The sequence below is a fragment of the Zophobas morio genome, unplaced genomic scaffold (genome assembly GCF_036711695.1).
Source record: "Zophobas morio isolate AGI-343-1 ecotype UQ-CSIRO unplaced genomic scaffold, CSIRO_AGI_Zmor_V1 ptg000008l, whole genome shotgun sequence".
NCBI lineage: Eukaryota > Metazoa > Arthropoda > Insecta > Coleoptera > Tenebrionidae > Zophobas > Zophobas morio.
Genome location: NW_026972113.1, coordinates 9,526,320 through 9,543,016, shown reverse-complemented (window position 1 = coordinate 9,543,016; position 16,697 = coordinate 9,526,320). Strand labels below are relative to the sequence as shown.

The 16,697-nt window shown below is 34.8% G+C and overlaps 4 protein-coding genes across 5 annotated transcripts in view; 3 read left to right on the top strand and 1 right to left on the bottom strand.

Moving 5' to 3' along the window:
- The window catches only part of LOC135125237 (tachykinin-like peptides receptor 99D), a 273,845-nt gene that overhangs the window by 48,781 nt on the left and 208,367 nt on the right, over nt 1–16,697 (bottom strand). The window lies entirely within an intron of this gene.
- LOC135125244 (alpha-tocopherol transfer protein-like) lies at nt 92–4,873 on the top strand. Its single transcript, XM_064050683.1, has 3 exons — nt 92–283; nt 341–500; nt 4,224–4,873. The coding sequence occupies exons 1-3, from the start codon at nt 142–144 to the stop codon at nt 4,843–4,845; spliced, it is 924 nt and encodes a 307-aa protein (XP_063906753.1). The 5' UTR covers nt 92–141; the 3' UTR covers nt 4,846–4,873.
- Nucleotides 9,697–10,385, top strand: LOC135125252 (alpha-tocopherol transfer protein-like). Its single transcript, XM_064050693.1, has one exon. The coding sequence runs from the start codon at nt 9,740–9,742 to the stop codon at nt 10,346–10,348; it is 609 nt and encodes a 202-aa protein (XP_063906763.1). The 5' UTR covers nt 9,697–9,739; the 3' UTR covers nt 10,349–10,385.
- Nucleotides 10,567–13,713, top strand: LOC135125239 (alpha-tocopherol transfer protein-like). Its single transcript, XM_064050675.1, has 3 exons — nt 10,567–10,843; nt 10,902–11,061; nt 12,973–13,713. Exons 1-3 carry the CDS (start codon nt 10,582–10,584, stop codon nt 13,592–13,594), a joined length of 1,044 nt encoding a protein of 347 aa, XP_063906745.1. The 5' UTR covers nt 10,567–10,581; the 3' UTR covers nt 13,595–13,713.

Sequence of the window (16,697 nt, the reverse complement as noted above, 5' to 3'; positions counted from 1 at the left end):
AAAAAAAAAATAATTCGTTTACTGAACCGGAAAGCCTAGACAAAACTGGTTTTAGAGTATATGGTTAAAAATATGCATAGGTTTGTACTTCAGTGGAGATCTCGACGTCGGTGAAGGCAAAAGTGTTTTCGTCTTTGTGCCATGTTCGATCTTGACCAGCCTTCTCCGGACCAGCAAGCTCTCATCCGTCAAGCGCTGAACGAAGATGTAAACACTCGAGATAAAGACTTGGAAGCTATTAAAGAGTGGCTCAGGAAAGAACCACATTTGCCGGATACATGGGGTACGAATATTTATTTTATCAAAAATAGTCACTCGGAATTTCGTTGATCGTTTTTAGATGATACGATGCTTATGAATTTTCTGCGAAGTTGCAATTTCTCGTTGGAAAAAACCAAGAGGAGATTAGACAAATATTTCACTGTGAAGGCAGTTGTTCCTGAATTTTTTACCGATTATGATGTTGCAAGCCCTGAAATGCGGAAAATTCTCGATGTGGTGTAAGTGTTAATTTTTTTCGCACTCTTGTTGACGACGAATTTGGGAAAAAAAGAAGATTATACATTTTTTAGTTGACTTTTGAGTTTGTTGTTTGGCACGATGTCGTCATAGAAGACTGGTTTAGTTCAAGATTACTGTTAACCGACGTCATAATTCACAGGTGGCCGGATGGCAATTAACTATAATAATTATCTGATAGTTAACTAGATACGTTTTCTTGCAGATTTCGGGTCAGAAAAGTCACTTCCGTCCTCATTTCTTCGATAAGTTCAAGCATTTTTTCACAATAACTCAGTGAAATATCGCGATTTTTAAATGTTTCAGAAAATTTCGAATTTCAAACCGAATATTTCGAAAATGTTACTCCGTGACCCTAAAGACGTTACATTTTTGGAATCAGTACGTCAAGATCTATAACCTAATTTGCCGAACTAAGTCAAATCTTAGCAAGTACTAGCCCCGCCCACCCACCCTTTACTTTCTTAGAAGGTATGTCATTTGCCAAAATCCGTCTTATTTTACCAAGTACTAGCTCCTCCCACCCGCTCCCTATTTTCACGGAGGATATGTCATTGGCCAAACAAGACTTATATTACCAAGAACTAGCCCCGCCCACCCACCCTTTATTTTCTCAGAGAGTAGTACTTGCTAGTACTTGCTAAGATAAGTCTCATTTTGGCAGATGACATATCCTCTGAGAAAATAGGGGTGGGTGGGCGGGGCTTGTACTTGCCAAGGTAAAACTTATTTTGGCAGATCACATATCTTCTCAGAAAACAGAGGGTGGGTGGGCGGGGCTAACACTTGTTAAGATCAGACTGATTTTGGCAAATGACATACCTTCCAAGGAAATAGAGGGCGGGTGGGCGGGGCTAGAACTTGATAAGATAAGACTGATTTTGGCAAATGACAGACCTTCCAAGGAAATAGAGGGCGGCTTTATTTTCTTAGAAGGTATGTCATTTGATAAAATCACTCTTATCTTAGCAAGTACTAGCCCCTCCCACCCGCCCTTTATTTTCTTGCATGATGTCATTTGGCAAATTTAGTCTTATCTTGGCAAGTACTAGTCCCGCCCACCGGCTCTTTATTCTCTTAGAGAGTAAATCTTTTAACAAAATTAGTTTTATCTTAGCCCCGTCCACTCGCCTTTATTTTCCTTGAAAGTAGATCATTTCGCAAAATCAGTCTTATCTGGGCAAAAATTAGCCCCGCCCACCCGCCCTTCATTTTCTTACAAGGTATGTAATTTGGCAAAATCAGTCGTATCTTGCCAAGTACAAGTGCAAATTGCACATTTCCACAGTAACGAGTTAAATTCCTAAACCTGATTGGATGTTTATTTTGTAACAACTCAGTGATTAATTTCTTTGAGTCACCCTGTTTAAGAAAATCTAAAAATAATGAATGCAGTGATAAAGTATATATATGTAATATATATAATATTTGTACGACAAAATTTTGAGATGACGTCCTCAATTTTTTGGAGGGGATAAGAAAATATATTTTAATTAAAAATTGTTATGCTTACCATAAATTTAAAACATCTGCAAGATTTCAAAGTATTCAGTTTGCAGATTAAAAATTAAATTGCCAAATTTTGTTTTGTAATTTAAATATTTTCCAAAAATGGACGTTTTGGGTAAAAACTCAAACGAGTGTAGGACTATGTTATTTAATACAATTTAAAGCCTATTTACTATGTACAATTTTGAAGTGACGTCATCACATTACTGGTGGGGATGATTAAACAAATTTGGGTTTTATCATCTACATGACATTTCTAATATAAATACAAAATTTTACAACAATCGGCCTAGTACTTTCGCATATTATTTGTCTAATAAAAATCCGGAACGGCAGACAGACAAACGGACAGACGGACAGACAGACAGACGGAACGAAGACCTATTTCTTCGTACTCTAGGGGCCATGAAAGGTCAAGAAAACGTTAAAGTAGAGAGTCGGCCGACGAACTCCATTACAAAATTAAAAACAATTCGAATTTCGCAAGGAATATTTTGAAAAATTTGCTTCATGACGCTAAATACGTTATATTTTTGGATTCAGCACGTCAAGATGTTTAGCACCGAATTTTTAAACGACTTTTTCAAAAAAGGAAATTTTTTACAATGTTTCAAAATTTTTCCCTTATCAATTTTAACCCATTCTCGACGATTTTCGAAATTTAAATGTCGCATATCTTGATTTTTAGGATTATAATCTTCGCCCGGGACCATAAGTACGCAATATTTTTCTAGTAGTTCAAGAGCGATATCTCGGATTTTTTTTTTAGGTTTTTTGACAACTTTTCCAAAATCTCAATATTTTAGCATTCTTACTGTTTGACCATTTTTCGACAACCTTCGAACATTAGCCAAAAACATTTTCCTGTAGATTTGGATTTTCAGATAGTTATTTTCTGCTTGATTTCTGCTAACATTTCAACTTTTCTTCCAGAATCGCCAAATTAAATATCAACATTTTTATGATAATTTTTATTAAAAAATTTTATTTTCAAAGCGAATATTTCAAAAATTTTGTGCAGGACTTGCTAAGATACGACTGATTAAGGCAAAAGACATTCCCTATAAGAAAATAAAGGGCGGGTGGGCGGGGCTAGTACCGTCCCAAGATACGACTAATTTTAACAAACGAACTAGTCCCTAAGATAAGACTGATTGTGCAGATGACATACCCTCTAAGAAAATAACGGGCGGGTGGGCGGGCCTAGTAATTGCCAAGATAAGACTGATTTTGGCTACTAATAAGTATTATTAATTTGGTATTAGGGGAATATGAAATTATACTATAGTTATCACCAGAAGTAGAAAGATTTTTTGATAGTAAATATTTAAATTGCATTTATTGTATTTGGGTAAAATTAGTTTAAAGAAGATTTTTGAATTGTAGGCGTACCACAAACATATTTTATGAAAAGACTTTCGTCTCCGGCCTATAGTTTTCGTTTAATTTGGTCCTTCAACTGATTGTAGTTTAGCAAGGACTAACCCCGTCCAGCCGCCTTTTATTTTCTTAGAGAGTACATTCTTTTCCAAAAACAGTTTTATTTTCACAAGTACTAGTCCCACCCATCCACCTTTTATTTTCTTAGCGATTAGGTCCTTTTAACACGCTACAGTTTTCTAATCAGCACATCGAGTTCCATATTCCAGAACTTTTAGTGAATTTTAGGCAACTTTTCCAAAATTTCGACTTTTTATACCCCCAGTTATGAAATTTTTGACGATATTTCGACCACTTTCGAAAAGAGATTTGTTGCAGATTCCGACTTTCGGAAGTTAATTTCGTCCTCGTTTCTTCGAAAGTTCCTGCTATTTTGTAAAATTGCTCAAAGAAATGTGGTCATTTTTTGTATTTTTGAAAAAAAAAAAAATTTTTAGACATGTTTCAAAAATCTCGCTTCGGCACGCTATATTTTTTGGACACTGTTTTGGATTTTTTAAAAAATTGACTTTTGGACCGAATATTTCTAAATCTTGCTCCGGGATTATAAGTAAGCTATATTTTTGAATCACAACGTTGAGATTTATATCCCAGAATTTTCTGTCGCTTTTCACTGTCAGAAAATTTCGACCTTTTTCCGACCACCATTGGAAATTACCTAAAAAGAAACTTGTAGATTTGTAGATTTCCATAACCAGTAAATTTTTTTGCATAATGTTTCTTAATCGTCATACCAATACAATTTTCCTTTTTAGGGAAGTCGGTACCATGCCTGGAATAACTCCACAAGGCAGACGAGTCCATATCGCACGCATCGTCACCCCCGAGTACGAAGACTTCGACACCAACTACTGCGGCAAAGTACTTTTTATGTTAGCCGACGTCCGCCTCAAAATAGAAAAAGCAGGTTCTGCTGGCGAAGTCTACGTTTTAGATGGGGAAAACTGCATGCTTAAACACTTATTTAAATTCTCGCCCATTTTTGTGAAAAAAATTTTGGTGTCTACCATCGATGTGCTCCCTGTCAAAATCAAAGAAGTACATGTTATAAATGCCCCATCTTTTGTCGACAGTATACTAGCGCTTGTAAAGCCGTTCTTGAAAGAAAAAATTTTAAAAAGACTACATTTTCATAAGGATTTAAGTACCCTCCATGAGTATATCTCCAAAGATCTTTTGCCAGAAGAGTACGAAGGTACCGCGGGCAAACTTAAACTGCATTGGGACAAGTATTTAGCGGCTTGTGAAGATTTTAAACCTTGGTTTAAGGAACAGGAGAAGATTAAAGCAGACGAGTCGAAAAGACCTGGAAAGGCTACAAGTTACGAAGACTTTTTCGGACTACATGGGAGTTTCAGAACACTCGCAGTTGACTGACAAGTCTTAATAAACTAATTGAATAATATCTTGATCCATTTTCCCCCTCCACAGAAACCATGACATTACACAAAGTTTTTTGAGTCATATAAAATAAACTTGGTGTGTCTTTTTTAAAATATTTATTACGTGTGCATGTGAGACAATATTTATTTCGTACACTCACATATCAAATTTTTCTGGTCCTAGCACCTACAAATATGCTACATCCAGATGTTTGGATTATGGGTTGCCTAATTTAGAAAACAGAAATTCGGGCCCGGTCTGAGAGAACCTTCACCTTGAACACCTGTATCTTTCGTAGTTTCGAAGTTTTTGTTTAAAATATATATCCAGTGAAATTTTTTTAAAGTTGTCTTTAGTGTGATATTAGAGTTTGTATCTTGAGGTTGTGTACTTCAACTAAACCTTCGTTTTTAAAACCAAATGGACAGAACTGCTAAAGAAGCATTTATTAAGCGTCTCCAGGCCCTGTGTCCCTCAAGACGTAAGCGTTGGGACGCTGTATTTACCAAGTATGAAAAAGAAGGAAAACTGGATTAGCCATCATATTCTTTAGACGAACTAATCGAAGAAGAGCCAGACCAGGAAGTTTCGTTTTCAAGTTACGTTAACCGTGACAAACTCTCAGAAGACGACAAACGTATCGCCGATGACATCGAAAAGCTTTTAAAGAGCAATTTTAAACAGTTACTCCTTCAGCGGGAAAAAACAAAACTGCTGCTCGATCCAGAAGATTACGAAAAAATACATCCACAACTCTTAAGTGAATGGAAAAGAGTTAGAGAGACCCTGTCTCAAGAAGATCTTATTAAATATGTTGTTTGGTGATGAAGGCGTAACAGAATTGATCGAAGAAGAGTTACCTAGCAACTTCAAGAAATTGATATGTTCAAGTGTGAATTGGAGAAAATTGATCACGAAATGTGGAAAGTGTCTCTTCTGAAGGAGTGGCATTGTTTATCCAGATAATCGTGGTATATGGCGTCAGAGCGGTGGCAAAAAAATTCTTAGGTTTCACAGTTCCGATAATTTGAGATTTTGTGTTTGTTATAGTGTTTTTATATTTTTACTTGTATTTTTTAATGTGTTTCGTTTTTGGATAGGATTTACTCTGTATTAAAAAGCATTAAATCATTTATGTCTTTCTTTAAATTCTCATATTTTGTTTTTCAAAGTTTTATCGTTGTTCCCAGTGCGTTCTTTTTTTATTAACATTCTTTGTGGTTAAACTTATCAATGCTGCGAAAGTTTAATCAGCGAGTTTTTTCTCGTTTTTGTGTTTCTTATTCACTTACACCTTCACCTCAACTTTATCAGCTTATAATTTATAACCTTATCGTGACCTTTGTTGATTTTGTTAGCCACCATAACAGGTCCTATAGATGTGAGAAAAGTGTCTCCGCTTTTTTTGCCTTTCCTTAGCTACTTATTTATTTATTTATATACTTATTTGTTTTTGGAGTTCTATCAATTTGTAATAAATGTGTAGTTTGTGCCAAAAAATATGCTCATATTAAATGTCTTTTTCTAATCAGCACATCAAGTTTATTTTCCAGAATTTTTGAGAATTGTAGGCAACTTTTCCAAAATTTTTATATTTCAGTACTCTCCCTTATGAAATTTTCGACTCATTTTACAAATTTTCGAAAATTACTTAGACGAATTTTTTATAGATTCCGGCTTCTAGAACTCATTTTCAGCTTCAGTTTTTTGAAAATTGCTGCCACTTTTGCAGAATCACCAATGGCACAAGGCAAAAAACAAAACTTGTTGGTGTTATTATTATTATTATCATATATACGTAAGTCAACGGGTGCAAGACCCAATTACAGACTTACAAAAGAAATGAGAATAAATGTATAATAGGTAATCAGTAGCTAAAATTACTACTTTATCCCAGAGGAAACATTAACAAAAATATCAAAATCATTCTAACTCAGATTAAAATTATTGGTCATTTGATAAACAGGCGAGTACTTTTCGACATCTATACGTGGTGCAGGCAGATAGAAACAACGATGGTCATGAGAAGAAAGTCCTGGACAATAGATATAGAGCTTGCTGAGAAGATTGGAACAGTCAACTTGTGAGCACATTAGATTTCTAAGAAAGTTCAATGAATAAGAAATGCGTCTAGTGTTTAGATCCGTAAGTTGAAATCGGTTTAAAAGAGAGATTTGATGTGTACCTCTTATTGGATATGTACCATCTACTCTATATGCTAAATATTTAAGAAAGCCGCGCTGAATTGTTTCTAGAGCGTCAGTGTGGTTTTGACAGAAAGGGGACCATACTATACTTGCATATTCCAACCTAGAGCGCACATAAGAGAAGTATAAGATTCGCAAACATGCATGCATGTTGCATCCGTTCAGACCAACTAAACAATGACCAACGCTTATTGCTCTTTTGTAAGTCGATAAATCAACTTCAAGAAGGGCCTGGAAAATGGAATGATTTTTTTTTGTAGGGCAGAATTTTAAAATTCATTTTGTTTTCTAAGATAAGGAAGAAAATCTTTGTCATCTATGTAATTAGGAATACCAGAGATTCTAATTTTAGGGCAAGCTGATTTTACCTCACGAACCTCATATTTTTCCGCCAATTTATCTTTTGCAATCTGGTTAAAATTACTAGAGTTTTCGCACTTTGAAAGAATGCCCCCGTCTCTTAACGTTCTCACTTTACCGATATTGATGTCAGTTAAGGGGTTAATGTTATTCATAACATCAAATTTAGTTTTAGACGAACGCTGCTTATCATCTTTTGGTTTCACTATTAAAGTTTTTTGCGAGTTTTTCTTCGTTATATTCGAATATGAGATTTTAGCATCTAATTCCTCAGGATCTGTGGGTTTAGTGAACTCCTCAGCTTTGGCTAGATTCACACACTTATTTAATTCGGTTATTTCACCGCGTAGTTCTGAGTTTTCTTTAGATAAATTATTAACTGATGTTTGTAGTGCTTCAATTATATGTGAACGGTGACCAGATGATAGGGACAAGAAAAGCGATAAGAACTCGACGAAGAACCACTGATAAGATTGTAGCGAATTTCAACCCGATAAATCGATCAAAAATCACGGTTAAGGCTTACTCACTGTGTCGAACGTGAAACACCAAACCAAGACAGTTCCTCTAATTTAACACAATTAAACCAAGAAAAAACCATAGATTGAGCACTTTAAATCAAGAGAGACACTACAGCGAACACACTCACTCACGCCACCATGTGAGTACATGTGGTGTTGGTTCACTATCGCACCACTTTTTGAATTCGATCAATGGTTTTGGTTCAAATTTTCCAAAAATGAGTACTTCCGTGGTATTGCCCACACGAGTACGACTTATTATTCAATTTATCTTACTGGTTTCATTAATGGAAGAAATATTCGCCAAAACTAGTTTAATCGAGGTTAGAAAAAGTCACAGTGGTACTTTGCGTTTTTGCCAACTATCTATTGGAAAAAAGTACAACCAATTGCGCTAAATGTAGTAGATGTTTTCACAAATTGCCTTATGTTTGGTTTAGATTAACGTGGTATTTTAACAATCGACGATTAATCCGTCATTGAAATCAAAGGATAACCAGTCTCTTTTTATTTATGGTTTTTTTCTAGTACTATCGACTTAAATGTATTAGGAGGCCGAATTAAGTTTTTAAATAATGTTTTAAACATGTGTTTACTTTAATGTGTTTTTTTACGAGGAATCAAGAGATTATAAAAATTCCAGACAAGTGGAAATTTCTAGCACAAGAATTGAATTTCGATCTAGAATTAAAAGCAAAAATCAATCAACACTTCAACAACACTCAGTCAAAAAAATTCTTAGAAGTTGGTTTTTGAAAGTATGTACAATTGCAGGAATCTTATCCAGAAATACAACTACTCAAGACCAGATTCATTAATTCCACGTATGACTTGAGGAGAAAATCTGTTACACAAATCCCCCTTAGATTGGAGCAAGAAATGCATGCCTTGAGAAAAATTTGTATATTTAAAAAAATTCGTTAACTCAACCGGAAAACCAATATAAAACTGGTTTTAATTTCTATAGTGAAAAAAATGCATCAGGTTTGTACTTAAGTGAAGACCTCGAAGTCAGTGAAGACAAAAGTGTTTTCATCTTTGTGTCATGTTCCACCTTGAGCCGCCCTCTCCTGACCAGCAAGTTCTTACGTAAATACACTAACTTGCGAGATGTAACCGCACATGTGCTTTTCTCAAAAAAACCCCGACTTTTTAATTTTGCATATAATCATGCGTTCCTTGGTCGAATTTTACTTCAGTTTTTTTTACAAAACAGAGAGTCCTTGAAAATTGATTTTCCAACTAAAAGTTTCGAAAATCTTGGTCCGTGATCTTAAATACGCAATATTTTTCTTATCAACGAGATTGATATCCTGGACTTTTTTACATTTTCTTTTAGATTTGGATTTCCGTAGGTTGTTTTCGGCTATTAGCATTTTTTGTAATCAGCACATCCAGAATTTTTTGAGAACTTTTAGACTACTTTTCAAAAATCTCAATTTTTTAATACTCTCCTTTATGAAGTTTTCCACTCTTTCTTTCATAACGTTCGAAATTAACGTAAATTGATTTTTTTTGTAGATAACCGACTTCTAGAAGCCATTTTCAGCTTCAGGTCTTTAAAAAAATCCTACCACTTTTCCAGAGTCGCCAAACAAAACATGACGATTTTTGAAAAATCCACATTTGAATACGAATATTTCGGAAATCGTTAAATATTTTTCTAATCAGCACATCGAACTGTATATTCCACAATTTTTTGAGAAATTTATTTCATCCTCATTTCTTCAAGCTTTTGTAAATTTCTAGATTTCGATAACCATATTACTACTACTATTTTTTTTAAGAGAAATCGCTACCATGCCAGGAATGACTCCAGAAGGCAGACGAGTCCACATCGCACGCATCGCCACCAGCGACTTCGAAGACTTCGACTACAACTACTTCGCCAGAGTAATTTTTATGGTAGCCGACGTCTACTTGAAATCAGAAAAACTAGGTTCTGCGGGAGAAGTCTACGTTTTAGATGGGGAAAATTACAGGCTTAAACACTTACTTAAATTGTCGCCAATTTTCGCGAAAAAAATTTTCGTGTGTACCATGGATGCGCTCCCTATCAAAATCAAAGAAATACATATTGTTAATCCCCCGTTTGTTATCGATAGTTTAATAGCGTTTATAAAGCCGTTCATGAAAGAAAAAATTTTTAATAGATTACATTTTCATAAGGATGTAACTACACTTCATGAGTATATCTCCAGAGATTTTTTGCCAGAAGAGTACGGAGGTACAGCGGGCAAACTTAAACTGCATTGGGACAAGTATCTAGCGGCTTTTGAAGATTTTAAACCTTGGTTGAAGGAGCAGGAGAACATTAAAGCAGATGAGTCGAAAAGACCTGGAAAGACTACATGTTACGAAGATTGTTTCGGACTACACGGAAGTTTCAGATCACTCGCAGTTGATTAATGTCTGAGACCAGTCCCAATAAATTAATCAAGTAATATTTGACCCATTTTATTCCCCCCTCCACAGAAACGACGACGTTACACAACATTTTCTGAGTAATGTAAAATACACTTAACTCCACGTATATTATTACTCTGTATGACTTGAAGAGGGAATCTTTTACACAAACCCTCAACACTGGAACAAGAAATGCACTAAAATCTTTAAATTAAAAAAAAAGAACAATTCGTTAAATGAACCGGAATGTCTGGGAAGAACTGGTTTTAAATGATATATTCGAAAAGTGCATCAGGTTTGCATTTCAGTGGAGATCTTCAAGTCAGTCGAGGCAAAAGTGTTTCCATATTTGTGCCATGTTCCACCTTGAGCCGCCCACTCCTGACCAGCAAGTTCTTATCCGTCAAGCGCTAAACGAAGATGTAAACACTCGAGATAAAGACTTGGAAGCTATTAAAGACTGGCTCAGGAAAGAGCCACATTTGCCGGATACATGGGGTACGAATATTTATTTTATCAAAAATAATCACAAGGAATTTTCGTTGATCGATTTTAGATGATACGATGCTTATGAATTTTCTGCGAAGTTGCAATTTCTCGTTGGAAAAAACCAAGAGGAGATTAGACAAATATTTCACTGTGAAGGCAGTTGTTCCTGAATTTTTTACCGATTATGATATTGCAAGCCCTGAAATACGGAAAATTCTCAATATGGTGTAAGTGTTAATTTTATTCGCAATCTTGTTGACGACGAATTTGGGAAAAAAGAAGATTATGCTTACATTTTTTATTTGACCTTTGAGTAGTTAAACGTTTGTTGTTTGGCACGGACTCGGCATAGAAGACTGGTTTCGTTCAAGATTACTGGATGGCAATTAACCATAATTATGAATCTGATAGTTAATTAGATACGTTTTCTTGTAGATTTCGGGTCACAGAAGTCACTTTCGGCCTCATTTCTTCGATAAGCATTTTTTCACAATCACCCAGTGAAATATCGCGATTTTTAAATGTTTTAGAAAATTCGAATTTCAAACCGAATATTCCGAAAAAACTACTCCGTGAACCTAAAGACGTTTTTGGAATTAGCACGTCAAGATGTTTAGCACCAAATTTTTAAACGACTTTTTAAAAAAAGGAAATTTTTTGCCATGTTTCAAAAATTTTCCCTTATCGATTTCAACTCATTCTCGACGATTTTCGAAATTTAAATGTCGCATATCTTTATTTTTAAGATTATAATCTTGGCCTGGGACCATAAGTACGCAATATTTTTCTTGTAGTTCAAGAGCGATATCTCAGATTTTTTTTAAGGAATTTTGACAACTTTTCCAAAATCTCAATATTTTAGCATTCCTACTATTTGACCATTTTTCAACAACCTTCGAACATTAGCCAAAACCATTTTCCTGTAGATTTGGATTTTCAGATAGTAATTTTCGGCTTGATTTCTGCTAACATTTCAACTTTTCTTCCAGAATTGCCAAATTAAATATGAACATTTTTATGATGATTATTATTAAAAAAATTTTATTTTCAAAGCGAATATTTCAAAAATTTTGTGCAGGACTTGCTAAGATACGACTGATTTGGGCAAAAGACATTCCCTATAAGAAAATAAAAGGGCGGGTGGGCGGGGCTAGTACTTCTCAAGATAAGACTGATTTTGGCTGCTAATAAGTATTATTAATTTGGTATTAAGGGAATATGAAATTATACTATAGTTATCACCAGAAGTAGAAAGATTTTTTGATAGTAAATATTTAAATTGCATTTATTGTATTTGGGTAAAATTAGTTTAAAGAAGATTTTTGGATTGTAGGCGTACCACAAACATATTTTATGAAAAGACTTTCGTCTCTGGCCTATAGTTTTCGTTTAATTTGGTCCTTCAACTGATTGTAGTTTAGCAAGGACTAACCCCGTCCACCCGTCTTTTATTTTCTTAGAGAGTACGTCCTTTTCCAAAAACAGTTTTATTTTCACAAGTACTAGTCCCACCCATCCACCTTTTATTTTCTTAGCGATTAGGTCCTTTTAACACGCTACAGTTTTCTAATCAGCACATCGAGTTCCATATTCCAGAACTTTTAGTGAATTTTAGGCAACTTTTCCAAAATTTCGACTTTTTATACCCCCAGTTATGAAATTTTTGACGATATTTCGACCCCTTTCGAAAAGAGATTTGTTGCAGATTCCGACTTTCGGAAGTTAATTTCGTCCTCGTTTCTTCGAAAGTTCCTGCTATTTTGTAAAATTGCTCAAAAAAATGTGGTAATTTTTTGTAATTTTGAAAAAAAAATTTTAGGCATGTTTCAAAAATCTCGCTTCGGCACGCTATATTTTTTGGGCACTGTTTTGGATTTTTTAAAAAATTGTCTTTTAGACCGAATATTTCTAAATCTTGCTCCGGGAACATAAGTAAGCTATATTTTTGAATCAGAAGGTTGAGATTTATATCTCAGAATTTTCTGTCGCTTTTCACTGTCAGAAAATTTCGACCTTTTTTCGACCATCATCGAAAATTACCTAAAAAGAAACTTGCAGATTTCTAGATTTTCATAACCAGACTGTTTTTTTTGCATAATGTTTTATAATCCTCACACCAATACAATTTTTCTTTTTAGAGAAATCGGTACCATGCCAGGAATAACTCCACAAGGCAGACGAGTTCATATCGTACGCATCGCCACCCCCGAGTACGAAGACTTCGACACCAACTGCTGCGGCAAAGTACTTTTCATGTTAGCCCACATCTACTTCAAAATAGAAAAAGAAGCTTCGGCTGGCGAAATCTACGTTTTAGATGGGGAGAACTGCATGCTTAAACACTTCCTTAAATTCTCGCCCATTTTCGCGAAAAAATTTTTGGTGTGTACCCTAGATGTGCTCCCTGTCAAAATTAAAGAGGTACATATTCTAAATCCCCCATTTTTTGTCGACAGTATCGTAGCGCTTGTAAAGCCGTTCTTGAAAGAAAAATTTTTTAAAAGAGCACATTTTCATAAGGATTTAAGTACCCTCCATGAGTATATCTCCAAAGATCTTTTGCCAGAAGAGTACGGAGGTACCGCGGGCAAACTTAAACTGCATTGGGACAAGTATTTAGCGGCTTGTGAAGCTTTTAAACCTTGGTTTAAGGAACAGGAGAAGATTAAAGCAGACGAGTCGAAAAGACCTGGAAAGGCTACAAGTTACGAAGATTTTTTCGGACTACATGGGAGTTTCAGAACACTCGCAGTTGACTGACAAGTCTTAATAAACTAATTGAGTAATATCTTGACCCATTTTCCCCCTCCACTGAAACGATGACGTTACACAAAGTTTTTTGAATCATATAAAATAAACTTGGTGTGTCTTTTTTTAAATTTTTATTATGTGTGCATGTGAGACAATATTTATTTTGTACACTCACATATAAAATTTTTCTAGTCCTAGCACCTACAAACATGCTACCTCCAGGTGCTTGCATTATGGGTTGCCTATATTAGAAAACAGAAATACGGGCCCGGTCTGAGAGAACCGTCACCTTGAACACCTGTATCTTTCGTAATTTCGAAGTTTTTGTTTAAAATATATATCCAGTGAAATTTTTTTAAAGTTGTCTTTAGTGTGATATTAGAGTTTGTATCTTGAGGTTGTGTACTTCAACTAAACCTTCGTTTTTAAAACCAAATGGACAGAACTGCTAAAGACTAAAGAAGCATTTATTAAGCGTCTCCAGGCCCTGTGTCCCTCAAGACGTAAGCGTTGGGACGCTGTATTTACCAAGTATGAAAAGGAAGGAAAACTGGATTAGCCATCATATTCTTTAGACGAACAAATCGAAGAAGAGCCAGACCAGGAAGTTTCGTTTTCAAGTTACGTTAACCGTGACAAACTCTCAGAAGACGACAAACGGATCGCCGATGACATCGAAAAGCTTTTAAAGAGCAATTTTAAACAGTTACTCCTTCAGCGGGAAAAAACAAAACTGCTGCTCGATCCAGAAGATTACGAAAAAATACATCCACAACTCTTAAGCGAATGGAAAAGAGTTAGAGAGACCCTGTCTCAAGAAGATCTTATTAAATATGTTGTTTGGTGATGAAGGCGTAACAGAATTGATCGAAGAAGAGTTACCTAGCAACTTCAAGAAATTGATATGTTCAAGTGTGAATTGGAGAAAATTGATCACGAAATGTGGAAAGTGTCTCTTCTGAAGAAGTGGCATTGTTTATCCAGATAATCGTCGTATATGGCGTCAGAGCGGTGGCAAAAAAATTCTTAGGTTTCACAGTTCCGATAATTTGAGATTTTGTGTTTGTTATAGTGTTTTTATATTTTTACTTGTATTTTTTAATGTGTTTCGTTTTTGGATAGGATTTACTCTGTATTAAAAAGCATTAAATCATTTATGTCTTTCTTTAAATTCTCATATTTTGTTTTTCAAAGTTTTATCGTTGTTCCTAGTGCGTTCTTTTTTTATTAACATTCTTTGTGGTTAAACTTATCAATGCTGCGAAAGTTTAATCAGCGAGTTTTTTCTCGTTTTTGTGTTTCTTATTCACTTACACCTTCACCTCAACTTTATCAGCTTATAATTTATAACCTTATCGTGACCTTTGTTGATTTTGTTAGCCACCATAACAGGTCCTATAGATGTGAGAAAAGTGTCCCCGCTTTTTTTTGTCTTTTCTTAGCTACTTATTTATTTATTTATATACTTATTTGTTTTTGGAGTTCTATCAATTTGTAATAAATGTGTAGTTTGTGCCAAAAAATATGCTCATATTAAATGTCTTTTTCTAATCAGCACATCAAGTTTATTTTCCAGAATTTTTGAGAATTTTAGGCAACTTTTCCAAAATTTCTATATTTCAGTACTCTCCCTTATGAAATTTTCGACTCATTTTACAAATTTTCGAAAATTACTTAGACGGATTTTTTATAGATTCCGGCTTCTAGAACTCATTTTCAGCTTCAGTTTTTTAAAAATTGCTGCCACTTTTGCAGAATCACCAATGGCACAAGGCAAAAAACAAAACTTGTTGATGTTATTATTATTATTATTATATATACGTAAGTCAACGGGTGCAAGACCCAATTACAGGCTTACAAAAGAAATGAAAATAAATGTATAATAGGTAATCAGTAGCTAAAATTACTACTTTGTCCCATATGGAATATTAACAAAAATATCAAAATCATTCTGACTCAGATTAAAATTATTGGTCATTTGATAAACAGGCGAGTACTTTTCGACATCTATACGCGGTGTAGGCAGATAGAAACAACGATGGTCACGAGAAGAAAGCCTTGGACAATAGATATAGAGCTTGCTGAGAAGATTGGAACAGGCAACATGTGAGCACATTAGATTTCTAAGAAAGTTCAATGAATAAGAATTGCGTTTAGTATTTAAATCCGTAAGTTGAAATCGGTAAAATAAAATAATAAATCAACTTCAAGAAGGGCCTGGAAAATGGAATTATTTTTTTTTTGTAAGGCAGAATTTTAACAGATTGCAGACTGATTTTTGGTCAAATAAAAATTCATTTTGTTTTATAAGATAAAGAAGAAAATCTTTGTCATCTATGTAATTAGGAATACCAGAGATTCTAATTTTAGGGCAAGCTGATTTTACCTCACGAACCTCATATTTTTCCGCCAATTTATCTTTTGAGTTTCCGCACTTTAAAAGAATGCCCCCATCTCTTAACGTTCTCATTTTACCGATATTGATGTCAGTTAAGGGGTTAATGTTATTCAAATTTAGTTTTAGACGAACGCTGCTTATCATCTTTTGGTTTCACTATTAAAGTTTTTTGCGAGTTTTTCTTCGTTATATTAGAATATGAGATTTTAGCATCTAATTGCTCAGGATCTGTGGGTTTAGTGAACTCCTCAGCTTTGGTTAGATTCACACACTTATTTAATTTGGTTATTTCACCGCGTAGTTCTGAGTTTTCTTTAAATAAATTATTAACTGATGTTTGTAGTGCTTCAATTATATGTGAACGGTGACCAGATGATAGGGACAAGAAAAACGATAAGAACTCGACGAAGAACCACTGATAAGATTGTAGCGAATTTCAACCCGATAAATCGATCAAAAATCACGGTTAAGGCTTACTCACTGTGTCGAACGTGAAACACCAAACCAAGACAGTTCCTCTAATTCAACACAATTAAACCAAGAAAAAACCATAGATTGAGCACTTTAAATCAAGAAAGACACTACAGCGAACACACTCACTCACGCCACCATGTGAGTACATGTGGTGTTGGTTCACTATCGCACCACTTTTTGAATTCGATCAATGTTTTTGGTTCAAATTTTCCAAAAATGAGTACTTCCGTTGTATTGCCC

What these genes read in the sequence shown, in the direction of transcription:
- LOC135125244 (XM_064050683.1), top strand. Translation starts at nt 142, where the DNA reads ATGTTCGATCTTGACCAGCCTTCTCCGGACCAGCAAGCTCTCATCCGT. An exon ending in ACATTTGCCGGATACATGGG is followed by an intron (nt 284 to 340) that starts GTACGAATATTT and finishes GATCGTTTTTAG; the next exon opens with ATGATACGATGCTTATGAAT. An exon ending in CGGAAAATTCTCGATGTGGT is followed by an intron (nt 501 to 4,223) that starts GTAAGTGTTAAT and finishes TTTCCTTTTTAG; the next exon opens with GGAAGTCGGTACCATGCCTG.
- LOC135125252 (XM_064050693.1), top strand. Translation starts at nt 9,740, where the DNA reads ATGCCAGGAATGACTCCAGAAGGCAGACGAGTCCACATCGCACGCATC.
- LOC135125239 (XM_064050675.1), top strand. Translation starts at nt 10,582, where the DNA reads ATGAACCGGAATGTCTGGGAAGAACTGGTTTTAAATGATATATTCGAA. An exon ending in ACATTTGCCGGATACATGGG is followed by an intron (nt 10,844 to 10,901) that starts GTACGAATATTT and finishes GATCGATTTTAG; the next exon opens with ATGATACGATGCTTATGAAT. An exon ending in CGGAAAATTCTCAATATGGT is followed by an intron (nt 11,062 to 12,972) that starts GTAAGTGTTAAT and finishes TTTTCTTTTTAG; the next exon opens with AGAAATCGGTACCATGCCAG.